The sequence below is a fragment of the Camelus bactrianus genome, chromosome 19 (genome assembly GCF_048773025.1).
Source record: "Camelus bactrianus isolate YW-2024 breed Bactrian camel chromosome 19, ASM4877302v1, whole genome shotgun sequence".
Taxonomy (NCBI): Eukaryota; Metazoa; Chordata; class Mammalia; order Artiodactyla; family Camelidae; genus Camelus; species Camelus bactrianus.
This window is the reverse complement of record NC_133557.1, coordinates 29490783-29516111: the sequence shown is the minus strand read 5'-3', so window position 1 is coordinate 29516111 and position 25329 is coordinate 29490783. Positions and strand designations below refer to the sequence as shown.

The following is a 25329-nucleotide window of genomic DNA, read 5'->3' as shown; positions in this document are numbered from 1 at the left end:
AAAGGGCGGTAAGCAATTCCAGGGAGGGGGCAGTTTCTAGTGCGTTAAAGAAACATGATCTTAAAACAGCTCCAAACTTTCAAATTCCCATTTCTTGAATTCTGATAAACACAGATTAAAAGTTTTGTTTGCCAAACTTCAGAAGTAAACCTAAGCCAGACTGTTGACAACACACAATATTTGAACATGCTGCATGATTTTCCAACTCAACAAGTTTAGTTAAAATGGTCCAAGTAAAAGCAGATTTCTATTAAACAAATGATCAATGTAGCAGAGTAAACAGTCCTGAATATTGGAGCATCACACTTAATTAGCTTCATTCTCCACCTCCTTCTCCACCTCCTTCTCCACCTCTTTCTCTCCCTGTCTGAAATATGGTAATTCACCCAAGTGGTCAATAACAAGGTCTGCTTTTTTTTTTTTTTTTTTTTTTTGAGGCCATTTCCAAAGCTGGAAGGGTAAAGTAAGCCCATTCAAATGCTAACACCCCAGTTGGGCAGGGCAAGACAAAGGGCTAGTTGGGAGACTAGTGAGTTGGGAATGCTAGGAGAACTTGCCAGAAACACCCCTGGAAAAGAAAGGCAGCTGAACACTATTGTCTTAGGTAGAAAGAGGCTTTGCAGGGTCTGAGTAGCAAAATCCACTCTCCTTGGAGAGGGTCCCAGGCACTTTCCTAGGAGGGCTGGTATATTCCTCAGGTGTTTGGTATGCTCCCAATAGCTCTTCCACCCACCCTGCAGCCAGGATGGAAGGAGAGGGTGGGGGAGGGGAGCGGAGTCGGGGAGGGGGTGTGGGTGGTTAACAGGTTTTCACAATCAAGTCGTTTTTGGAGGAATGTCTGAAAGATGGCAAAGCGTGTGTTCCTAAATGGGGACCCCCTCCCCAATAACTAACCTGGTATTATTGCTTACAGTTAAAAGAGCCAGCCCCTCCCTATACAGGCTTCTGTTTAAAAAACAGCCCAAGACTCGGGGGCAGAGGTATGGGCTAGGCGCTGAGGACTTTTTTTTTTTTTTTAACTTGTTTATTCATCCTGCAACAAGGTGACATGCTAATTTCTTTAATGCAAAAACCTAGCTCTGTGGGAAAGCGGGTCCCCCGGGCTCCCCAGTTTGTGAAGGCAGCCCACACACTGGAAAGCATACCAAAAAAGCCTACCACACCCTGACTGCTTTTGCTTATTCACAAGAGACATTTTACTGGGTGAACTCAGGCTGCAGAGACGTTACCAGAAGGGAAAAAAAACCAAACATTTAATGCCACGGAAGGGAACACAGCATCGCTGTTTTTACACTAAGTAGAAATGTCAGCTTTGGGGAGCCCCCATTTCACTTAGGCAGTTTCATGCTTTCAAGCCACAGGCAGGGCACGCTGGACCCTTCTTCAAGTCCTCTGCAGCCTCCAGGCTTCAGGACACTCCCCTGCTGCGCAGGGAAGCTCCCTTCCCCGAATTTACTAGTGAAGACCAGACCGGCACCCAACAGCCATTAGTCAGCGCCACATCCCGGCATAACCAAGTTCTGGGGCGCCGCGACTCCTTTCCTAGGGGAGAGTCCTGGAAGGAAGACCCCCTGTGTTCCTTCCGGCCGCAATCTTAGGAGTCTAAGAATCTGACCCGTTTTTTCATTTCAAGTCTCCAAATGCTTCACTCCCCCCCCCCCAATCATTCGCATCAGTATAGCTCAAACCGGCGCAAAAACGAGTCGCGCGCGCGCACCAAAAAGATCAGTTTCCAAATCAGGTGCGGTTTTGTAAATACATATCGCTAATCAGTCTTTCCCCCCAGGACTGCCAAGAAAGGCACACTACGTGCCAAAGATGCGTTACCGGATTGCGTCCGTATTTGTGCTCATGCACCGGGACAGTTTCACCTCCAGGTTACAGATTCCAAGCTTAACTCCAACTGAGCTGAAAATGGCTGGTGCGTGCCGCCTCCCCTCCCCTCGGCTGCCGAAGCCGCCGGCCCCTGCCCCCTCTAGACCGCTAGCCCAAGGACTTGCGTCGGATCCAACACCTTTTCTCTGGCTCGGCGGGTGTCGCGCTCTTTGGAGACGCGTTGTAGGGTTCCCTGATGATAGGCGCAACTCCCTCTCCAGCCTGTACCTTGTTCTGCTTTACCTTTCCGCTCGCAATCACCTCGCTGACCTCTCAGCCTCTCTCTTACATCCCCAGGCCTTTGCGCAAACAGCCCGGGACCTCCTAGCAAAGCTGCACCGAGCTCCGCCGCCAGACCAGCTGCGCCAAGAGGTTGGCGATGCCCGACGTGACCAAGTTCGCGCCACCAACCTTGGTAGCCTCACGAGACTCCCGTACCTCCTCTGCCTGCCCTCCAAGTATGGGTGACTCGTGGGGAACTGCCGGCCGGCTCGGAAAGGTCGGCTCTGGGGCGCGCGGGCAGGTGCGCACGCTCTTTGGCGCGGTGTCCAGCCCCGCGAGCGCCCGGAGACGTGTGGTGGCGGCCAGGACTGGCGCACAGCCGCCGGGGTCACTGGTGCCGAGGTCCCGCAGATCCAAGTTGGCAGCGACGGGACCTGGGCTCCAGGCTCTGAGTGTCTTAAGCACCGCGCGCGCTTGGCTTTCCCGAGGCCGGCAGTCTCCGGAGTTCTTGCTCAGTCTCAGTCTGGTTACTTTACGCACATTGCAACAGTGTCGTTACAGCGCGGCGGCTCTCGCTTCCTGAAAGTTGGCGCGAACACCTCTTAACCATGTTTCTGGCACCCGCCAAGGGCAACTAGTTAGAGACTAGTTTCTCTAGGAGGGAAAAAAAGCATGTAAAGCAAGTGACTTACCCGTGCCTTTGGGGTGTGCAGCTTGAAACCTGGGGAGCCCCGGGATTCAGGCGCGTATCCTGGGCACCGGCTCCGAGACCTCAGGCTGTCTCCAGCAGGATGCGGGGAGCGTCCCGCTGTCCAGTGAGCCTTTGGCCACTGGGGTGCCCGCCGGAGCCCTGGGGAGAATTTGGGGAGCTCTCCCCAGCTCATCTTGGGCCCCCGCCTCTTTGGGCTAGCTAGCGGAGCCCGCTGTCTCCCCGCTTTCCTCCTAACCTGTCTTTCCTACTCCCTCCCTTCCTCCCACCGCTCCCACACCGACCCCAGACTCCCCAGTTAAGCGGTGGTTAACCAACCTGGGTCCAGGAAAACAAGGAGAATCTGGGGCGCGTCCTCCATTAGTGACGCCGGATGGGGATAGGTCCCCTTTTGGAAGGGGACTCCGGGGATGGGTCGCGGCGGGTGGGCTTCTTCGGCTTGCAGCGGCGCTGCTGCTTCTTCTCCTTTGGCTCCTCGGACTCTTTGGGGTCCCTCGGATCCTTGTCCTCGGGCTCGGGCTCCTCCCCTTCTCCGGGGCTCTGGGACTGCTGAGTGCTGGGCTGTGCGCGACTGGGGGAGGCGTCGGGGCTCCGCAACCTCAGAGCGTTGAGACGCTCGGTGAGGGATTGGGCGAAGGTGGGGCGCTTGGGCACCACGGGGCCACGCTCGTCCTCGGGCTCGGTCTCAGGCTCAGTGGCGGGGGCGGTCTCAGGTTCGGTCTCGAAGTCGGTCTCGGACTCGATTTCAGACTCTGTCTCGGTCTCAGATTCGTAGTCAAACTCTTCCTCGTACTCTAGGCACTCGGGGAGGGAGAGCTCGAGGTCGGCCTCCTCTTGCTCGTGGTCAGATTCAGGGGGCCCGGGGAACACCTGGGCGGCGGAGCGGTGGTGGGCGTTAAGAAAGCTCCGGCGCTGGGCAGCCGCACGCTGCTGGGCTCGGGCGCTGGAGGTGGCAAGGGCGCGGAGGAGCGCAATGGAGCAGGAGAGCCAGAGGAGTGCGGTGGCTGCCCGGCGGCCTATGGGTGGGCACAGATCGTTGTAATTGTGGCGAGCCCGGCGCCACTGCTGAGCTCGGGACCTACGATCCATTCTCACGCGCACACTGCGAAGCCGACCCACCCTCTGGCTCTGCAGAGAGCGGCTCCGATATGCATCGGCTGCTGGAGCCGAAAAAGGTGTTCCCGGCGAGGTAAGAAGCTGGGTCCAGAGGTCCCAGCCCCACCTCGGTGGGAGGAGGAAAAGGGAAGCACCTACCTTCCTGACCACTCAACTTTCTAAAGCTCCGCGCCTCTGCATTCCTCTCTGAGCAAAAAGAGGGGATGGGAAAAGGGGAGGAAAAGTCTATCTCCTCCCGGCTCCTCTCTCTAAGTCTTAGACTCCGCAGTCTAAGACCCGGGAGAGGTGCCTCCGCTGGTCCTCTCGCCTGGGAGAGGAAAGAGGAGACTGAGGCGAGGAGAGACCGGCGGAGAGGTTCTGCAAAGTTGCGCGCCCGGACTTCTGCCGGGCATGTGCAGTAAGGAGGCGGGGGCGTCTCCCCGCGAGCAGCGCGGTGGCGCGGAGCCAGAGGCGCAGACCCTAGTGGGCCGGCAGGTGGCAGGAGGGAACCTTGTTTGAAAGCATTTGGGTGATGCGAGGGGCGGGGGGCCTGGCGGGTGCCAAGGAGCAAGCCAGCCAGCCACAGGTTAGAATAGTTGCGCAGCTGGGCGTGGGTTCTCCGTGGGGTCCGTACCCCTCCCCACCTTCTCCAAGGTTATCGATAAAATGAAGAAAGTCCGAAGCAGCTAAAAAGCAAACCACGAAATTGCAGATATTCCAGAGGAATGAATGTTCTGTACGTCAGTACTGACGATCCAATTCCGGGCATTTTCCAAGCTCTGAACAGTTTGAGGATAGTAACCCCAAGCAATCATTAATCCCGAAACTACCTTTGACAGATCTGTTACAGTGACTGTAATTTGAGAGCTCCCCCCGCCAATGCAGCCTCAATCGCCTAATTACCTTGTGGACGAATAAGCATCTTCCTTAAGAAGGGCCCCCACAGACGGACGGGGTGATGGTTTCCACCTCCCTAAACCCATCGGTGGACCTCCCTGAGCTCTAACTGAGAACATGTGCTGAAAGGCTTTAATTAGCTGGAACCGCTAAAGAAGTCTTTCCATACTAATATTCAGTAGGTACAACCAGTTCTCTGCCCCTGGGGGGCGCTTCAGGGCGATCAGCTATCAAGGAAACCTCACCGGCTACCGCTCAAATCTCCTTTCAGAAGTAGATTTTCAGCAAAGTTTGTACATTCAACAATTATCAAGTGCCTAGCACTCTGTTCTAGGTGCTAAAGGTAGAGGAGGGGGAAAAGAAAAAATTGTACATTAAGGAAAGGATATTTAAGATTAATCCGCTGTTAATCAGAGTATTAAACCACTCAGAATCCCGCCATCATTGTGTAATCTAGCGTGCGTTTGACAGGAGGAAATTACAGGGACAACCAGGGCGTTAGGGTTAGGGGGCAGCTGGACATCCCTAGATCATGCTGTTGAACCCCAAAGGTACATGTCTTTTTTTAGCCCTAGAAAATCAAATGAGCTCTGTGTCCTCCTGTAGGGGATCCCAGGAGTGGTCCTTGCTCAGAAAAGGACAGTACTTTGGCATCTCCTGAGTTCCAACTGTAACCTGACCACTGTGTCTGGGCTGGTTAAACATGGAGTGTCCCTTTTACCACAGTGACAAGTCCACAGGTGGTATAACTCAGCAAAACCACCTTCCCAGAATCCATGGAAGGATCAACAGGCTGCACAGGTGGGGGTTTTTATCTTTGAGTCAACATGGGGGAAACTTGAGGAGGTGTGACGTCTTATAATTCCTTTCCTTCTGAGGTGGTCCGCCAGGCCTTCCTTCCTGGTACTCCTTCCAGGGTCTGAAGCGTCCTACACCCACAGCTGTTACTCAGCGTGTGGATGGTCTTTAATGTTCCTGACCTGGCTTCTTGGCTGTGTCTGTCTTGCATCTTGTGTTTTTGGAGTTAGTTCATAGCATTAATCGGCTTAAAGTGGGATGGATTTGGCAAACTTCATAAAAGGACAAACGTCTGTATTCTAGTTGTGCCCAAGTCCTTATTAACACTTTCCAGAGAAACTGACAGGGTTTTATTATCACAAGTGCCTGGATGGCTCCACTCACTGTGTGGACATTATTCTGGAACATGGGACAAGGCCGTGTGGAACTGTATATCCCAAATCCTGATCTCTCAGCTGCAACCGAGGGGGGACATTTCTAAAGTGTCTGCTCACCTGCTTGCTTTCTTTCTTTCCATCAGCGCAGCCCCATGGACAGGGTAGGGAACATAAAGACATCATTCCCATGGTTTTTAGGGCACACTGGGAAAAAATCAGGACTATGTGGGTACCGGTGAATGCCCTTTCAATGGAGACAAATGCCAGCTGTCAGCAGCGAGGTAGATTATGATTCTTCAGTGTACATAGGAAAGTACTTCGTTTTTCAGAAGGAGTGCTTTATGCCTGTAGTGGAGATGGCAGCCCAGAGCCAGTCCACTAATACAGATACACCGAGATTGCTTGCATTATTAAAAAATGTGCATTACATAATACATATTTTTGGACTGGGTTCTGCATTAGTAATGCTCTTGCTTTGCAAGATGCATTTTAATCAGCAAATGAACATTTAACAAAGCACCGCATTTAGAGCCTGAGTCATGTATAGTTACAAATACATCCTGGTGTACATTCGACACGGCTCCAAGAGCCGGAGGACTGCCCTGAAATACTGTTCCATCTCACACTTAGTGCCGAGGCCGAGCAAATGGCTCTGTGCAGAAAATGCTCTTTAAAATGCATTACGTGCATGACTTTAAAAGTGCTTGCTGCAGAGTGAATTTCAAAGAGGAGCAAGTGCGTGATGGACAACCTGGGGTTGTTACCGGGTGAAGGAACAAGGGGCTCTGTCTGCGGTAAATAATGTGTGGACGTATAGCACCTGCGGCACCCCACTGGAGGGAGGCTCCTAAACCAGTTGGACAAGAAAGCACAGCTCCCAGTTTGTCTGAGTGTCACACAATAAAGTTCTTATTTAGATGAATGGTGAAGACTGCTGTCTTCAGCCCTTTGAAGGATTGCCCCGTGGAAGAGGCATTAAGATGTATTTTATGTGGCTCGAGAGGGCAAAATTAGAACCTATGGGTGGCAGTTACAACAGGTAGATTTCAGCTCAGCCCAAGGAAGAATAGTCTAACAATTAGGGCTCTGAAATGGAATGGCTTTCAGGAGGTGATTGGCTCTTGGTCAGAAGCAGTGTCAAATCAAAGGACAGATGACCACCTATTGGAGATGTCTTCCATGGGACTCCTGAGCCCATTAGAGTTGGAACTCTGTGCTCACCAAGTTCTTTTCAAGTCAGATTCTGAGACAGTGAAGGTATCTGGAGGCCTTGGGAGAGGGGCTGGGTCTCTATTGATGGACATGGTCTTCCAATGCTACTTCTATTTTAGAAGCGTTTGAAAGTGCAAGTGGCCCAGTGGCAGAAAGGAATGTCTGGGGGGCAGTTTCAGGACATGAGCATATATGTGTATGTGATGGAACCAGTGGCTGGAGGTTCTCGTAACCAGGGTAGGGCTCCGCAGCTCTTTGCTCCACAACTCACTGGCTGAAGCAACAGAATTAGTCAAATCTGTCTATTAACTATATTGGGCCTCTTTGCTCCCCTCCCTGAGCTGTCTTGGACATTAAAAATGAAATTGGATATCTAGCAATGGTGTGTTGACTCACTTCTGTAACCAAGACTCTCTTCCAGGCATCGTGGGAAGATGGAGGGGATTGAGAGGTGGCCAACTCCTGCTTCCACCCAACAACATGCACATCAATGTGAGATGCTCCCCAGTATTAAAACAGGGGTTACCAAAAGGTGCCACACACTAAATCTTACCCAGGTAGATAGCCTGGGGATGGAAGCTGCCTGACAGTGGTTACAATCAGAGGGCATTCATCTGGTGGTTTTTCTGGAAGAGGTGGGTTTTTACCTAGTCTGATCATAAGTGGGCGGGTTTATTTCTGGACTTTCTCTCCTGTTCCATTGATCTGTATGTTTGTTTTTATGCCAGTACCTTACTGTTTTGACTAATGTAGCTTTGTAGTATAGTCTGAAGTCAGGGAGCCTGATTCCTCCAGCTCCATTCTTCTTTCTCAGAATTGTGTTGGCTATTCTTTTGTGTTTCCATACAAATTTTTAATTTTTTTTGTCCCAGTTCTGTGAAAAATGCCATTGGTAGTTTGATAGGGATTGCATTGAATCTGTAGATTGCCTTGGGTAGTATGGCCATTTTAGCAATACTGATTCTTCCAATCCAAGAACACAGAGTATCTTTCCATCTGTGTCATCTTCAATTTGTTTCATCAGTGTCTTACAGTTTTCGGAGTACAGGTCCTTTGCCTCCTTAGGTAGGTTTATTCCTAGGTATTTTATTCTTTTTGATGTGATGGTAAATGGAATTGCTTCCTTAATTTCTGATGCTTCTTATATTCTTTCTGATATTTTGTTGTTTCTGTACAGAAATGCAACAGATTTCCATGTACTAATTCTGTATCCTGCAACTTTACTGAATTCACTGATGAGCTCTTGTAGTTTCCTGGTGGCATCTTTAGGATTTTCTACATATATCATCATGTCATCTGCTAACACTGACAGCTCTACTACGTCTTTACCAATTTGGGGTTTTTACCTAGTCTGACTTTGAGATTTTCTTTTATTTGTTTATAGCCCATTAGAGGGTTGCTTTCAATCCACCTATTTCCGTGTGCCTACTGTGTGCAAAGCCCTGTTCTAGTCCCTCGGGAGGAGACAGAGATGAGATGAGTCACACGAGTTCTCAAAAAGTTTGCCAGGCCATTGTCTGGGTCCCCGAGACACCAACACATTTTCTGAAATGAGACACAAGATAAAAGATAGATTCTGCTCCACGAGGCAAGTGGGTACAATCATTCTTGAAAATATTTTTTTGGACAATTGTTGGATGGGACTATTTTTGGAGATGGAGAGCTTTTCAAACTTTCCTTTGGGTAAAAATGAATTCAGGGAGTTTGAAGTGTACCCTACCTCTGACTATGACAATCAGCCAGAAAGGCTCAACCCCACTGAGAAATTGGCATCGCCCCTCCCGCCCACCCCTGAAGAGGTTTGGGTACAAAGAAAAACATTTGGCTCATTGCTCTGGGCCGCCGCAGCACTGTTATTAAGACTGTGCTGGTTTCGATTGGCTCTGACCAGTATGGACGGTGACACTCATGAGCTCCTGATTCTGATTTGGGGGGTCTGCCGTCTGGAGCCAGCAGCAACCAAAAGGGGGAAATAATCATCTTTTTGGCATGGCTGGATTCTGTCCAGGCCATTGTGGGGCTCACCACGCACCATTTTGCCCTTCATTTCTAAAGGGAGATTGGATCAGAAGTGACCCTGTTCCTGCACACAGAGCTGCTCGGGGCCGTCTTCTCAGGAGCGGCCCTTCCTTTCCCTTGGCTCTGTGCTCTGTTGAGGTTCTCCCAGCACCCCAACATCTGCCTGCCTGCCTACCTACCTACTCTGTCATGGGAGGAGCATCTCTAGGCTCCCGATCCAACAGGAAGCACCTGGAAGGCCCCTCCCTCAGGCAAAGCGTGAGTGTGGGCATACAGGTCCTCCTCGGGCATGATGCCTCCCTTTCTCGCTTTGACCCCAACTCTCAGCTTTCATGTGGTCCCTGGTCTACAGTCTGGACCCTGGTATCTGCCTAGCTTTGCCCTGGAGAAATGGGGACTGGGTTCTGTAGCCTGCCCAGCTTACACTGAGCCTGTCTCTTGCTTTCCATGGCCCATGGGGACGTCAGTGTCCAAAGCTGCCCACAGCCTAGGTGATCCTGGTCTCAGATGCGCCCTGTGCCAGGCGCAGCAGCCCCTCCTGTACGCTGGGCCATGGGCGAGAACACGGCTGATTGCGGAGGACGACTCAGCCCTCGGGACAGTCCTCCGGCTCGTGCTTTCCCTCTCGGCCAGCAATCCTGGCCGTCCCACCTTGTCCTCCCACCTCCAGCACTGACAGAGGGCCTCCAAGTTGTTTTGATCTTGTCTGCTGAGGGGCTGACTCACCCCTTCAGACTTGGTGGGGGAGCAGGGTAGCAGCGGGCCTGGAGGGAGAGTCTGACTGGTGTCATGGTTCAGACTCGTGTTCATAGAAATCCTTTCAGCTCCAGCTCTTCAAGATATGATTAGACCAATTTTACGTGTCTAGTCACTGAGGCTCTGGTAGATTGGGACTATTTCTATGTGTGCAAAGTGAAGTGGAGAATTGAGGCAATTATCTTCAGGCAAATGACTCTGGGCTCCGTAATCAGTCCATCCTCATAACTGGGGGAATCAGCCACATTCACTGTAGCATTGCTTTGCATTTAGAGGATTCTAAGGTATTTGTTTGTTATTTGCACTCAGCTTTGTTTTTCCAGAAGGCAGGCGGGGATGGTCCCTCCTGCCCACACAGGTGTGAGGGTCTGTGCCCACCCCTCCCCGAGGCTGTGGGACCCGTCAGCCAGGCAGGGGTGGGGGATGCTCTGAGACAGCTCACAGTCAGCAGTTCCATGGCCACCTCTGCTTCCTGTGTCCAGAGGCGGCCTCCTCCCTTCTTTCCTCATGCATGAGGTTCCTGAGATGTTGGGTCAGATGATGAACAGGTCACCACCAGGGCCAGGATAACGCAGAGCCTACTAGGGCTCAGGGGCAGACACGAACCGCCCAGGACAAAGAAATTGTCATGCAACTATGAGAATAAAAGGACAGGTCTTCGCAAGTCAGAAATGAAAGCTCATTCTTGGCTAGTGATGACTCTAGGACCCTCTCACCTCCATCCGTTTTTTGTGTTTTTTTTTTTTTTTTACTAGAAATCATTTTAAATTGGGAGTTTTTCCCTTTGAGGGTCTAGAAATTTCTAAAACAGCTGTTACCTCCCTCCCAGCTCTTTACCTGCGAGGGAAGGAGGAAGAGTGAGAGGAGACTTGTGTTTCCAGATCATTGTGGTCTGATTGGCTTTGTGGCAAGTGAGGACCTCGGTCGTAACTGCCGTCGAGAACAAGCCACGGAGTTAGGGAGCCAGACCGTCAAGACATCTGCGTGGGGCCTGCTGGCTGCTGGGCAGGGGGGCTGGGGCTCCTGACCAAGGAGCCCAGAAGATTCTCGCACGCCCGCTCCCAGCACCTCCCTCACCCCACTCTCCCTTCACAATTAGAGAACAAGATGAAACTGATGAATTCCAAATTGTGCTCTGGGCTCTGAGCAGCCCAGGAGTGAGGTGGTAGGACTGGGGATGACTCTAGAAAAATACACAGGAATTAGAAAGGTTTTTTCAGATTGTCAAAGAAGTGCCATCTTTGTCACTTTGCAATTTTCTGATGTTGCTTAATTAGTTTGAAAAACCTGTAAAACTTCCCATTCACAACTGAGACAAGAAGGTTTTGAAAAACATCTGTCTGTCCTCAGCCTGGTGTGGCGCAGTGTGGGTCATGTGCGGTTTCAGCTGATGGCTGGTTCATTCCTGCTCTTTCTGTTAAGTGGTGGCGTCCTCCTCAGCGTTCTGGTTGGTTTCCAGCTTTAACGATCATGGTTTCATACTCTGTTCTAAGATCTGCTGGCGCCAGAGCCTTCTTAACTGCATATCATCTCAAAACTCTCTGATAGTTTTGCCCATTTATTTTTCTATACAATTTAAGAATCATTCTCATCAAGTTCTGTAATGACCTTGGTGATGCCTAGAGTGGAACTGCATCCAATCTACAAATTAAGTTGTGAAATACTGTCTTTTTAAATTTTTTTCCCCCTGTGTTTAGCCTTGATCAAGAAGCATGCACTCTCCATTTATTGGTGTTTCTATTTGTCCCATTAAGGATTTAGTTTTCTTTATATAATTCAGATATATAATATATGGAGTTTGGTATGTGAATATATATCATATGTTTCCCAAGTATTTGATACATTGGTTGCAGTTGGGGATGGGCCTTCCTTTTTTGTTGCATTTTCAGGCTGTTTATTATGTGTTTATCTGAATGGTATTGATTTTTGTGGGTTTTTTTTTTAAATCATATTCTGCCACCTTTGGAATTGGTTGGTTTATGAGACAGCTGGTAGCCTGGGCAGGCAGACACTCAGTGGAGGCTGTGGGAGGACTAAGTGGAGGCTGTGGAAGTCCTGCCCAAGGGAGAGGGCTGAGCTAAGTCAGTGGTTGCCAAATGCCAATTCGCAGTGAAATGGGAAAAATAAAGATGATGCCGTGGGGTTTTCATCAGGTTAAATTTATTTCAGGAAGGGACCTGTCTTGATATGGAGGCTGTAAAAGCTCCCTGCTTTTTAGTATTTCAGCATCATTTCTCTTTCAATGACAATAGATAGTAATTTGGAATTTTTGTTTTAAGGTTTTAGAGGATTTTAAAAGGGTTTCTTAAAATTTGATTTTTATTTAATTTTTTAAACAGCTTGACTTCGCGTGTGAAGCTGTTCGGCAGCCCAGGCTGTTACTCCACACCCATCTGGAAGCTTTAGCATCGTCTGAAATCCCCAAATCGGAAACTTCTAGCTCGTGTCCTTTTGGATGTCCCAGTCTTGTGATAGTTGGTAATTCTGGGCTTCTTTTATTTTAAAATAATTGTCTGTTTATCCTTTGGCGCTCTTCTAGGTGGCCTTATGGCTTAGTCAGGCTGGTGTTTTATTCCTCCTTTTGTCCTGTTCTGGCTTCCTCCTCGTTCCTCATGCGCCGCCCGCGTGTTCTCTGGAGTGTGAGGGATGGGAGTCTGTGCTCCTTTTCTCAGTGAGACGGATGCATGTGGGGACCTGCACTGCATTTCTTTTCTTCAAAGGGATTTTCTCTTACTGTCTCTTCTCTGACAGTACTTTGGTGGGTTTTAAAAGGAAACAAGATGATATCCTGTGAGAGGAACTCACGAAAAGGCTGGGATGAGAGGGGAAAAGCCAGTTACGGGCCCAGTGGGCCTGGATATGCGTCTTTGCTTCCTTCTGCTTCATAGCTAACCAGTGGCATTACCTGTCTGGTCTCCTGCCTCTGCAATTGCAAAATAAAGCCCTTCTGGGGCTTAAAACTGCCTTCCAGGCTTGTGGAGGTGATCAAATGAGGAAAGGAACAGGAAGTGCCTAGCAATGGTTGGACACAAACAAACTGGTACTGAGCTATTAAACTGGTAGCTCCACTGATGTCGGTGGTCATTGATGGTGGTGGTGATGGTGGCGGTGGTGGTAGTTGGCAGTGGTCATTGATGGTGATGGTGGTGGTGATGGTGGTGGTAGTGGTCATTGATGGTGACGGTGGTGCTGGTGGTGGCCATTGATGGTGGTGGTGGTGGTGGTGGTACTTGGCGGTGGTCATTGATGGTGATGGTGGTGGTGGTGGTCATTGATGGTGACAGTGGTGCTGGTGGTGGCCATTGGTGGTGGTGGTGGTAGTTGGCAGTGGTCATTGATGGTGGTGGTGATGGTGGTGGTGGTGGTCATTGATGGTGACGGTGGTGCTGGTGGTGGCCATTGATGGTGGTGGTGGTGGTAGTTGGCGGTGGTCATTGATGGTGGTGGTGGTCATTGATGGTGGTGGTGGTCATTGATGGTGACGGTGGTGCTGGTGGTGGCCATTGGTGGTGGTGGTGGTGGTAGTTGGCAATGGTCATTGATGGTGATGGTGGTGGTGGTGGCCATTGATGCTGGTGGTGGTGGTGGTGGTGGTAGTTGGCGGTGGTCATTGATGGTGATGGTGGTGGTGGTGGTCATTGATGGTGACGGTGGTAAAGGCCAAGGAGCAGGAGAGTGATGGGGAGGATTGGGAGGAGCCCAAGTGGGCAGAAAGAACCTAACGGAAAGTTGGAGAGGCTGGTCAAGTTGGGTTTTATCTCTTAGTGGCCTTTTGATGTCTCTTGGTGGTCTTAGAAGCCATGGTTAGATCTCGAGAAGTGTGCTGATCCCTGCTATGGGCCATACATTGTGCCAGGCACCAGGAATGTGAAGATGAGCTAAATCAGACTGTGTCTCTCCACTCAGAGCATTCAGTAGGGGAATCTGGAAATAATGAATCATCACATGAAGGAGGTTCTCATTACAATCTGAGCTAAGAGCATTGGAAAAGAAAGGTTTTTTTTTTCCAGAGTATACTGCGAAGGAAGCTGCCCTGGGTTGGGGCATGTCAGGGAATACTTTCCTGAGAAAGTGATATGTGCACACTTGAGCTGTGAACTGAAGGATGAGCTTGTGGCGCCGGGGGCGGGGGAGGACAGCGGCACCGTTCCAGGCGCAGGAATAGTGTGTTCACAGGCCCTGTGGCAGAATGGGGTGATGCCAGCAGCAGAGGGCCAGCAGAACCGGGCGAGATGAGTCTGGAGGGGCCGCCACGGAGGGCCTTGACCAAATGTAGCCTGTATTGTGTCTGGGACACTGGGAGCCCTGTCCTCATGGGCACTCGGTTCCATCATCAAGTTGTCCACTTCAAAATTCTCTCTGGCCGCAGGGTAGGGGGGTGGAATTTGAAGGGAATGGAGACAGTGGTGGCTGGGTCTAGGGAAGTGGTTGGTTCTAGAAATACATAAAACTGGTGGTGGTGAGAGTGGCTTTGAGTGTTACTGAGGAGACTGACTAACAAGGCCCGGTGACACCGTGGATGTGGGGCCTTGGCTGGTGGTGGGCGAGAGCCAGGCAGGACTGGATGAAGTCAGTGCCTTTCACTGGGCTCGAGGAGGGCGGGGGGCAGGAGACTTTGAGTTCCGATGCGGTGAGCAGAATGAGAGGTGACCATGAGTCCTGCCCTGCACCTCAGGGCTGGGGTGGAAGTGCCTTTGGACCATGCATGAGGAAGAATCGACTGGCAGAAAGAGGTTATGGGTCTAGAGGTCACTGGGGGGCTGCAGGGGAAGCAGAAAAGGTCTAGCAGTAAGGAAGGTCCAAGGGAGGGACACCGAGTTGAGTTTCTAACCCACGTCCTTGTGGATTGGTCATCCCAGAGCTGGAAGGGATTTGGGAGATGGAGTCTTGGCTCCTTCACTGTACGAGGAGGAAACTGAGGCTCAGAGGAGGGGTTGGGCTTGCTAGTCAGTGGCTCAAACCGTCTCTGAGACTGAATTTTTTGTGGTCCCAGATCAGTGCCTTTTTCATTCCACCAAGTGGACAATCTTTGTGGAGGGACAGAACTTGAGCCAACGGCTCAGATATCACCTCCTGGATGTCAGATCTATTTTTTGTCAGCATCCAAATGGGCAGCTCACAGCTTCACATTCTTTTCTTGATCACTTTAGAACTGACATTCTGCGGCTCCTTATTAAAGAAAGAGCAGAGCGAAAGCTGGCCAGGAGTGTCTGGGGAGCTGGAAATAGAACCATACCTTGCCCCGCACAGCCAGGCCTGGCAGAGCCACCCGGTGGCCAGGACAGGCTCAGGCAAGGGGGAAGCTAAGATAATTTGGTGACACTCGCTTTTTCTGCCAGTTATTCAAAAATCCAGCTGACTCCAGAAGCAGCATTTACTACTTAAAGTTCTTCCCCAAAATATGGGAATTAGGTACAAGAAAGAGAAAGCCTCTTTCTCAAGGTGTCTGCTCCATGAGACCAAGGACACACCATCAGCTTGTCCTGCCATTACTTTAAAAAATGCAATGTAGAACTACATGTGGAATCAAGGAAGTAGCTACATTACATCAGAAGTTAAAAGCACTGGCTAGAGCTTAAGGCCGAGGTCTGCTTTCACGACCCGCCACCAGCCTGTCTGCATCTTCACCTCCCCCGCGGCTACCGACCTCACCTGCTGGCCAGTTTCCACAGAAAAATGTTTCTTTGAAAAACACAAGTAGTTAGTGGTTTTTCACTCGGCTGCGTATCTTGGAGACCCTTCTGTGCCGGTTCACATGTGCTCTGCTGGGCTCCTCTGAATTGCCACCTGTCGCCTGTGGTGTGAACAGAAGACCACTGACAGTCACTCCCCCGCTTGGCCCCTGTCCAGGCACGTGCCTCTGTGCACCTGTGTGCAGGGGTTCCTCACAGGTCGATGTCAGATGGGTCACAGGTACACAAGGGGCTTTGGCTCTGCTGCCCTTTCGATACAAGGCCACCAGTTTGTCTTCATCAGCAGTACGTGAGTGTCCCCCACCTGCTACACCACCCTGTTCCTCTGGCCAAGAGCGGGAGCCCTGCCAGCACCCAGACCTCCTCAGGCTGGGAGCAGAGAGCTTGGGGGCTGGGTCTGTGGGGCCGTGACCTTGGCTTCATCATCCTTGTCTCCAACCGGTCAAGAATAGAAGGTAAACTTCAGTGAAGTGCGTTTCAGAGCTCTGTCGTGAAGACAGGTGGTGGGAAAACCACTGAAAGATCTGAGAAGAGGCTGAGTGTGAACCGAAGAGCCTTTTTTTGGGTTCTTCATGAAGGTAACCGAGCTCTTGTAGAAACAGCACCATTGAAGCTGCTGCTGCAGGTGCCCATCCGAGAGCTCGGCGCTCCCTTATCATTTGACCGTTTTGAAGCTGGGTGGCAGACCTCCTGTTGTTCCAACCCCAGGTCTGGGCGGTTTAAGTTGGGAATGGCTGCAATTGAAGGAATGCCGTCCAGCCTTGGAAATCGCAGTCCCTGTCCTCCCCTGCTCCCCGCCCTACTCTGCAGGCGCAGACGAGGTAGTCATGATGTGTGACGAGAATTACCGCAGAATTTGTCATCCAGCCGGGACATTGTGAGTGTGGAAGGCAGTGCTAACTGGAGGGGATGCTGGGATGGCAGGTAAACCAGGACTTTGCTGGCAAACTGGCTGTCTGGGCACCTTGGCTTTTCCATAATAATAAAAATAATACTGTTAGTAGTAATATGACACTAGAAATATGTAAGTAAATGAGATAATGCAATTAACATTAATATAATTATTATTTTTAGTATGTTTAAAAGAGAGTAGCTCCCCATGTCCAAGGACTTTTAGAGTGGACTCCCGTGTGATGAGGGCAGGGTCTCCGGTGGGGCACCTGTGACGGCGGGTGAGCCACCCGCCTGGAGAGGGCCGCTTGCGCCGCTGCGCTTCTTTCTGAAGCATCACGGAAACTCCAGGAAAAGAGCCAAGTCAGGAGAGAAGGCGGGAGCTTTCCTGAGACCTCCCCGGGGGTTCCTGACCAGAGAGCTGAGCCCAGCAGCCCCGATGTTTGGGGGCGTTCTTCAGCAGCAGCTGCGGGGGCCCTGGGCCTGCAGAGCCTTCGAAGCGCCTGGAAACACAGGGCCTTAGGGAGCAGGGAGGACGTGGGCCGGGCTGGGGGTGGGTGGCCTAGGGTGCAGAAGGGCCTGTTTTACGCAGAGAATAAAGTCAAAACTTCCCTGAGCCAAAAGGTACAGAAATTAGGGGGAAAAAAGTTACTGGCTCTTAGAAACACGGAGCTTATCTGTTCAGACTTGAGGTGCTCCTGCGCTGCCCTCACGGTTCTGCCACGCTCCCGCACACAGCCACTTAATGGTTCTCTTTGAATTGACTTGTTTTCTTCACGTAAATGAATTTGGTTTTAAAGGAAGATTATCCCGGATCACTTGGCTCTCAGCTAAGTATTTTTTATGTATGTTTGTGGAGGCTTTTGGGGGGGCTTAGGATTATTTATTTATTTTTATTATCATTTTTTATTTACTGAAGGTGCTGGGGATCCAACCCAGGGCCTTGGGCGTGCTAGGCACGCGCTCTGCCCCCGAGCTGGACCTCCCCTGTCAGCTATGGAGTTTTAAATACACAAGAAAATAGATGTAGCTCTTAAAACAGACAGCGCGGCCCCTTGGAATTGCCTTGGGCATCACCTTGACCTGGTCCAGCTGCCCCTCCTCCGCAGCGGATGGTGAGGGGCCCCGTCTCGGCACCCGCGGGGGAGATGCTCGCGTGGGCCCCGGGGGATGCTGCGACAGGTTCCCCTTTATGTGCAGAGCCCCGTCCTCCTCCCTTTGATTCTTTTCCATCGGAGGGGACCAGTCAGACTCTGACCGCAGTGTCTGGCGAGGCACTCCTAGCTGAGGTGTGGCCGCAAGGCCTCCGGCTCCAGCCGGCTGCGGCCTAGGGTGTCCAACAGGCCTGAATTACTTGGGGCGTATTTTCTTTCCCTGCTATTTGCCTTCTAATAATAAATCAACAGATGTAGTTGTCTTGATCTGCCTTTACCATGACATTTGCCATCACTTCACATGTTTCTGTGTGCAGACGCAGCCAAGAAACAGGCTTATCAGCGATGCTCCCTGCCCACCCTCCGTGCCCTTGGCCTCAGCCAGGGCCGTGTCCCCCACAGCGGAGGCCGAGCCCAGGCCACTCACTTCTGGCGGGCGCGCCTCCCGCTCCCGCTGCAGCCTTTCCTCATGCGGGGCTTTTCCAGGGATTCGCTGGGGGAGTGGGTCTTTTCTTCCATCATGCTCTCTGTCCTTGATTGGTTGCTAGAAAGTTCCAGAAAAGAGCCTGTGCCTAAAAGTATGTATTCAGACAGGCGGTAGGATACACTTTTCCGAAAGTTCAGAAGCAGGCAGAACTGAGCCATGATGTACACGAGCAGCTACACTGAGGTTCACGACGAGCGCAGGATGAAGCCCAGGGGTGTCTTTTTCACCTCTGGCGGAGAAGGTGGGCCAGGAGGGGAGCGGGGTGTTCTGGGCGGTGAGGTTATTGGCTCTGTGCTTTCTTGGGTTGGCTGGGGAGTTACAGGGCTCCTTGTAGTAATTTTAAATTCTACATTTTAAAGGTATGTGTTCAGACTATCTCCAGGGGTCAGTGGAATGGGACATTTAACACAAATCCAGGGCGTGTGGGGCTTGGACCTGCCGTGCCATGGCCAAAGGGGATGGATTTCCGGCCACGCCACTACAGCCGGCCGCCGGGCTCTGCTCTTGTCTCTTGTTTTTGTGTAAACTGACAAGTGCCCAGAAGAGTTCTAGCACACACTAGACCCTCAGCAAATTTCCGCTGAATATTATTTCCCATGTGTATATTTTTAAACTTGTTGTTAGGGAAATTTCCAAGCACGTGGAGGTGAGATGAGGCCGAGGGCCCCAGCACATCAGCCCCTGCACTGTTTCCCTCTGTCATCCCCACCTTTTCTCTGGGTGTCCTTTGAAGCATCTAAATCCCCAAAATCATATCATTTTACCCCCACTTTTTCTGAGTTTTTTGGGATCTGTTGAAGCTGCCCTCATCCCCCGCCCCGGGGAGAGCAAGTCAGAGTCATGGTCCCTGCTCTCCCTTCCTCTTACCCACGAAGCATTTAGTCACCGCACAGACCCAGGGGACCCTCACTGGGGGAGTAGCCCCTTACTTGGTGAGCCCCAGGAGTCTCTTCAAGCCACCATTCATCATTCGGGCCCCCTTTTAAAGTCTCCCGCATTGATCATTGGCGATTTCCCCCATTCCCAAAGCAAAGTGGATGCGTTTGTAGTGACCAGGCAGACCTCAGCTATGGTCTTCCTAGGAGAATGCACATTTGGAACATCCAGGACCCAAGTCAGTGTGATGTCAGTTGTCACCGTTCATGTGGAAAGATGTTGCCGCAGCCAGCTGCCGGGCCTCTCGGTGCTATATTAAGAGCAGGTCCGTGGGGCCCATTGGGGTCAGAGACGGGAGAGCAGAGGGACAGCTGTGGCAGACACCACACCATGCTCCGGACATGTGCTCCCGTGTCCCGGGCACACAGACGACCCGCGCCTTGCCCTGCCGCTCAGAGGCCCTGAGCCCACGCCTGTCTTCACCTTGCAGGGTGGGGGCCTGCGCTGACAGGACACTTGATGAAGGAGCCAAATTCAGAGTGGCGGGATGGAGCAGAGGCTTCAGCGGGCCCTGTGTGCTGGGTCAGCTTACGCTTTTACTGGAAGTGGAGGCATGTGCGGGCCGCGCGAGGCAGTGGTATTTAAACAGCTGGGGGTATTGGGTTCTATATGCCAAGGCTGGACAGATATTTTTAAATGTCACAGGACGAGTAGAAGCTGAGTTGGCGCAGGATCGAGGGGCAGGGGGATTTGGAGGGCTAGGATGGTCAGGAGCGCTGGGCAGGATTAGCGTCTGGGAAGAAGCCCAGTGCGTGAAGCCCAGTGAGGAGGCACGGGGAGGGGGTGGGCCGCCTGAGTGAGCTGGAGGTGCGGAGGGCGGCCAGGAGGGCAGGTGAGGGCTCTGAGCAGGTGCCCGGGGCTGGGGCCACGCCAAGGGCAGGTCTGGAGTTGGAGGTCAGCAGGGCCGAGCTCCCAGCCCAGAGGGACAGGGTGGGGATGCAGCCTGTGGCTCAGGCCCTGGGGTTTGGTGCAGAACAGAACTGCCGGCCAGCCTCGGCACCCCGCTGTCCTTCCCGTGCCCCTGGGGCGGCCGCTTATCTGCCGGGCGGGTCCTCCCCTCCCTGGAAGGGACAGGCTCCTGGAGGTTAGGCCCCTCAGCACCGCTGCTGTGGTTAACACAAAAACTCACCTTGTGGACGCACCCTTGCGTGTGGCGTTGGAAGGTGCTGGGGCTGATCCCACCCAGACACGGGCGGCGTTTGATTTTATTTTTTAGTTCTGACTTATGATAGCGGCCAACGTTTAGGTGTGAGCAGATTTTAGCAAAAGCTTTGGAGATTTGGCTTCTCCTGGCCCATGGGAAGGAACCTCCAGGTGTCTGGGCCCGCCAGTCCCCGGAAGCCGAGAGGCGGCCGCCCGCTGCTGGCGAGCCGCAGACCCGCCACCGCGCTGTCACCTGGCCTGCCCCTCACCCCCGGGCAGGGCCTGGCACTAGCTGTCCCGGCACTCAAGTGCAGCTATTCTTATCTCAGAGGGAGCGAGGGCCATCGGACTTAGCCTCTGAGCTGCTGGCCGGGCCTCCTTGACTTTGCTGTGACATTGGTCCGGGAGACCTGGGCTCCTGGACCAGGAAGGGGCAGCCAGCCTTCACCAAGGCCTTGGCCGGGGCCAGCGGGGTGGCCCAGTTTTCCCCCTGCAGCCGCTCAGTGGCCTGAACAGAAACGCAGCAGGGTTAGGGCCATGACCGCGGTAACACCAGCATCTGCCTCTCTGGGCCTCTCAGCCGTTCCTGGATGGGGCTTAGGAAGGCTCCAAGGAGGCCAGGGCAGGTCCGAGACCTGGGCGTGTCCCCTCGGCACAAAGAGGGGAGGGGAGGCGGGTCTGTGGTGGGGATTCTCTAGGGGCCCTTGAGACCCTTGACTGGCAGCAAGCAGCCCTTGAGTTAATTCCTGTTCCTATGCAGAATCTCCTCCTCATCCTCTGCAGCTCGGACTTCTCTGTTGCTTGTCCGGCCCCTGGGAAGGAGCCATGACCGTGGCTGGGCCTTCAGGGCCACCTGCATGAACTCCCTCCTCTTTTGAAGAACTGAGTCTTCTCCCATGGGCCCCAGACTCCATCTTGGCACAGAGAAGCCCTCTTCCAGATGTGTTTGCTCCTTCTTTACATGATCTGTCTCGTGGTACCTGCCCTATCCCAGATACTAGGTGAATACATGAATTCACTCAATCTATACAGTAACCTCACAGGGAAACGGAGGCACAGAGAGGTCAAACAATTTGCCCAAGGCCACACAGCTGGAAAGTGGTGGAGCCCAGATTTGAACTCAGGTGGTGGGTCAAGCTCCAGAGCCGACCTTCCAAACCACGGCCTTTGAGTGCTGCCTGTGGATGGGGGTGGGGGCCCCAGGGAGGGGTCCAAGCTGGTGCTTGGGCTGAGTCAGGAGCCTGCCGTGGGAAGAGCCTACTGAGGCCTGTCGGACAGCGGGAGGCCAGCCTGGCTGCAGGGAGTGATGGGGAGGGGGTGCCAGAAGCGGTGCGGTGTCTGAGCCGTGCCTGAACCCTGTCTTCTAGTCTCTCTGCTGCAGTGGAGGAGAGATTGTTGGAGGCAGGAAGGAGCAGTGGAGGGCCCAATGGGTTCAGGCGAGGCCTGGCTGGATCCCAGTGGGTGGAGAGGATGAGATGATTTGGGAGGTAGGCAGCACTGCTAATGAGTGCATCACAGGGGTCAGAGGTGACTGACGTGCCGTCGTGGCTGCAGTGGCTGGGGTCTGCCTCTTGAGGCGGCCTGTCTAGGGTAGGATTTCCCTCTGAGGCCTTATTCTTGATGGTGTAGAAGAGGGTCCCCAGTTCTTCTGGACCCTTCCTCATCCCTTTGGGGCTCAGCCCGTCCTCAGAGCTGCTTCCTTCTGGCCCTAAGCCTGCGAGGCCCAGGGCGAAGCAGCAGTTGTGGTGGGGTGTCCAACTGGGGGGACAGCAAGCTGTGGGCAGACGCTGGGTGCGTGGTGGCCTGACCTCGGCAGTACCCTCCCTCCCACTGGCCCTTCTGGAGGGGCCGCTCATCTCCATCCTCTTGACAGGGTGTTCTGGGTTTTCTGGGGTTTTTGGCCAGTGAGGAGAGTGATCCTTGGGAGAGGTCACTGCCCAGAGCCACCTCTCCAGCCACTCAACCCCCAGCAGAAGCAGCTGGCCCTGGGGCTCAGCCGGGCGGGCTGGGTGGGCGCCCGGCGCTCACTGCGGGTCTACCGTGAAGGGGTCTCCTGGACACCCCCAGGTGCCCACTGGAGCCCCTCCCGGCCTCTTTTTTTGGGTGATTGACATTCCCTGGGGCTCGAGCCATGGCACAAAGTGCCCCAGCCCCTCGCCACTAGGTGGCGCAGCTGTTGTAACGACGCTGGTGGTGCCCCTTTCTCAGGAGAATCCCTGGGGCGAGGGTTCCCACGGCCCTCCGCCTGGACAGCTCTTGGACCTGCTCTTGGACTTGGCCACGTGGTTACAGGTGAGTGACATCACCCATGTGGGCTCCTTGTCCGTGTGGCGGGTACAGAGACAGTGCACGGCTCCCCACCAGCCCTGTCATCCCGGCCACGGCGAGGCTCCCCACCCCCTCCCAGCTCCGCGGGGTCTGCGGGGGCGCCGCCGCTCGGGCCCCCTCCTCTGCCAATGGGAAGGCTTCACAGAAGTCCCCTCTAAGCCTGCTTCCTGCGCCCTGCCCTGGCCCGGCTGAGGGACCTGAGGGAGTCAGCTCTGGGCCGGTGACCTGTCTCACATCGCAGAAGAAGGCCTTGGAGCTCCCGACCCACCCCATTTCGTTAACAACCTGCTCTCCTTCATCCGAAGAGGGGCCACATTTTCACATCCATGACTGCTCCTCTTAAATTGACAATAGACAACAGCCTAAAGATTGCCCACCGATCTGAGTTGCACTGATGGATGTCTTGGCCATTGGAAGAGGGACACCAGGTTGAAGAACCATCCGAGCGTGACCTTGGGGTGTCTTGTATGTGTGTGGGGGGTGTTTATCCTGTTAACCCTTTCCCCCTTTTCTCCTTCTCCCTACCTCAAGCCTTTCTGCTTCCAAGTGCCCTTGGAGCCTTCAGCTGCTGCGTCCCCTCTGAAGCTCTGGCACTACTTTTTGTGGTGCCATCAAGCCTCATTAATGCCACCTCCTTGCTTTGAAATCTCAGTGCTTCAGCCTCTTCTTGATGGGAGCCTAAACCTGCTTTCTGAGGGAAAGATTTGCTAAGCAAATAGAGATTTGAGAGCAAAGTCTTGGGAGGCAAGGACTGAGTTCAGCCCTTCACCAGAGCCCAGCCGTTCTGAAGGGTTTCGATATTGCGTTATCTGCAAATGTCAGAGTTGAGTCACGTCCAGCTTTGAATAAAGGCCCAGCAAGGAGCCTCTTAGAAATACCTGGTCACAGCTTACCTCCAATTCACCGCTGGGCTTCTTTAAGATGGTCTGATTAATTCATGGTGGCCGCCCACCGCCCATCACCACCCGAGACAAAAGGATTTACTGTACCAGCTTACTGCCAGGCCATGTCAGTTGATAAGCAGGATACTCCAGACCATCTGTTTGAAAAATAAAAATAAAAAGTAAAAAATGAACAGTGGAGCAGCTGTAGAGCGAACACCTTGTGCTGCTGCGTAGTGACAAGCCCAGCGAGGGCCGCGGCCTTGGTGGAGGTGGGCGCGGACCTGCGCCCCCTCCCCGGGCCTGGCTGCCTGGGCCTGGGGTCTCCCTGGGGGTCAGAGCCGCCCGAGTCCTTGGCACCCCTCCCACCCTGGCCGCACCAGACTCCTCTCCTAGCTCTGGCTGGTTCGTTGATGTTCTCTCTCTCCTTTAGGCCGCAGCAACAGTGCCAAGGCAGAAGGGCCCCAGTCCCGCCAGCCTGGACTCCCCAGGGTCAGTCATGTGGCTCTGTTGTGGAGGCCTGTCACGAGGCAGGACATGGCCAGAGCACCGGCGACAGCCCTAGTGATGCCTGTGACCACGGAGGCCTCGCCTTCTGCTTTGCTTAGGGGTGAGCTGCCAGCGCCTTTCTGATCTGCAGCCTTCGACGAGAACTGGGGGGGCTGACCTGCACACAGGTCAGGGCAGCGACATCCTTTCAGAGAAGCCTTCGGAAGCTGGAATGTCAGGCCCACCTCATGCGTGAGGCCGCGGCAGAGCTGGGACCGAGTTCCTCCCCACGTGCCCCGAGCCTGCGCCAAGACCCCACCGGCCCATGTCCAGAGGCTGCTCCCTCAGTGGCCGACGCTGCCTTTGGGCTGGGAGAGCAGGCGCGTGCTTGAATGGGGCGGGAAGGACGGCGGAGGGAGGCTCTTTGGTTTATGGTCCTGGAAGATGCTAGGGTGCAGAGAGGGGTGCCAGCACCCTGACATCCATGTTGGCCTGGGGCCACCCTCGGCCTCTGTGGGGGGTGGGGCTGGGAGGGGGCGTTAGGCACAGCCCTGTGGGAAGTGACAATGAAGGACCCTTCCGGAGGGCCCCCCCCAATCCTGTTGTGCTTGATTCAGAGGGTTGGGTGGAGGCTTTCCTGAAGGCTCTGAGAAGCGCTGCGCCCACAGGCTGTGTCAGGGCAGGACGTGGGACAGGGAAAGGCCGCCCAGCTCGGCCTGTCGCTCCGCTGCTCCAGGCCACAGTGTCTCCCATCGCCTGGAGTACAGCCCACCTCAACTTTGGCCTCAAGCGTCTGCCGCTGCCCAGAGGCCCCCGCCGCTCTTCGGCCCGCAGCTGTCTGCAGCCTGCACCTGGGCCTGCTCCTCCCCTTCTGGGGGCCTTCTCATCGTCACCCTGGTGGCCCACTTGGCCTGGCCAGCCCTCCCCACCTTTAGGAAGCCCCTCAACATCCAGCCCTCACCAGGCATCACAGGCCCCTCATCCAGGTCCCTGTGCTGGATGCTTGTTTGCTGCCCGCTGTGCAGAGTGCTGTGTTCTCCAGCTTCTGTCTCCATGCGGGGCACACAGTAGGTGCCTAATAAATCCGTAGAACGAGTAGGTGGCCATCTTTCTCTCTGTTCATTCCCTGTAGAGCTTTCTCTGCTCCACTTGTGCAAACCCTAGAAGCATGTGTGTGTGCATTTGGGCTCATCCGCCCTTCCCAGTTTGCTTCTAACTCACGGTTGATACTTTGGGGGTCCCCTGACACCTGCTTCCTCCACCCCAGACCAAGTCAGGCCCCCACTGCCCTTTCTCTCGTCACAATTTGCTCTCTTCCTTCATGGTATTTATCACAGCATGGAACCATGTGCTTGTTTTCTTAATGC

The 25329-nt window shown here is 53.4% G+C and overlaps 1 protein-coding gene and 1 long non-coding RNA gene across 3 annotated transcripts in view; one reads left to right on the top strand and one right to left on the bottom strand.

Annotated features, from left to right (window-relative positions):
• GNAS (GNAS complex locus) overlaps positions 1 to 4026 on the bottom strand; it is a 52437-nt gene extending 48411 nt beyond the window's left edge. The window contains exons 1-2 of one of the 2 annotated variants that reach the window (XM_074347510.1): positions 3125 to 4026; positions 1237 to 2751 (exon numbers count right to left, since the gene is read on the bottom strand). In XM_074347510.1, coding sequence (XP_074203611.1) covers positions 3167 to 3895 — 729 coding nt within the window. In that variant the 5' untranslated portion in view covers positions 3896 to 4026 and the 3' untranslated portion in view covers positions 1237 to 2751; positions 3125 to 3166. Of the gene's footprint in view, positions 1 to 1236; positions 2752 to 3124 lie in introns of those variants that run through there. The other variant, XM_045519260.2, reaches the window with a different exon arrangement.
• LOC105071804 (uncharacterized) overlaps positions 1 to 25058 on the top strand; it is a 34021-nt gene extending 8963 nt beyond the window's left edge. Inside the window, exons 3-4 of the long non-coding RNA XR_835558.3 lie at positions 22473 to 22556; positions 23907 to 25058. This is a non-coding gene — a long non-coding RNA (uncharacterized LOC105071804). The remainder of the gene's footprint in view (positions 1 to 22472; positions 22557 to 23906) is intronic.
• The last annotated feature ends 271 nt before the right edge of the window (positions 25059 to 25329 follow it).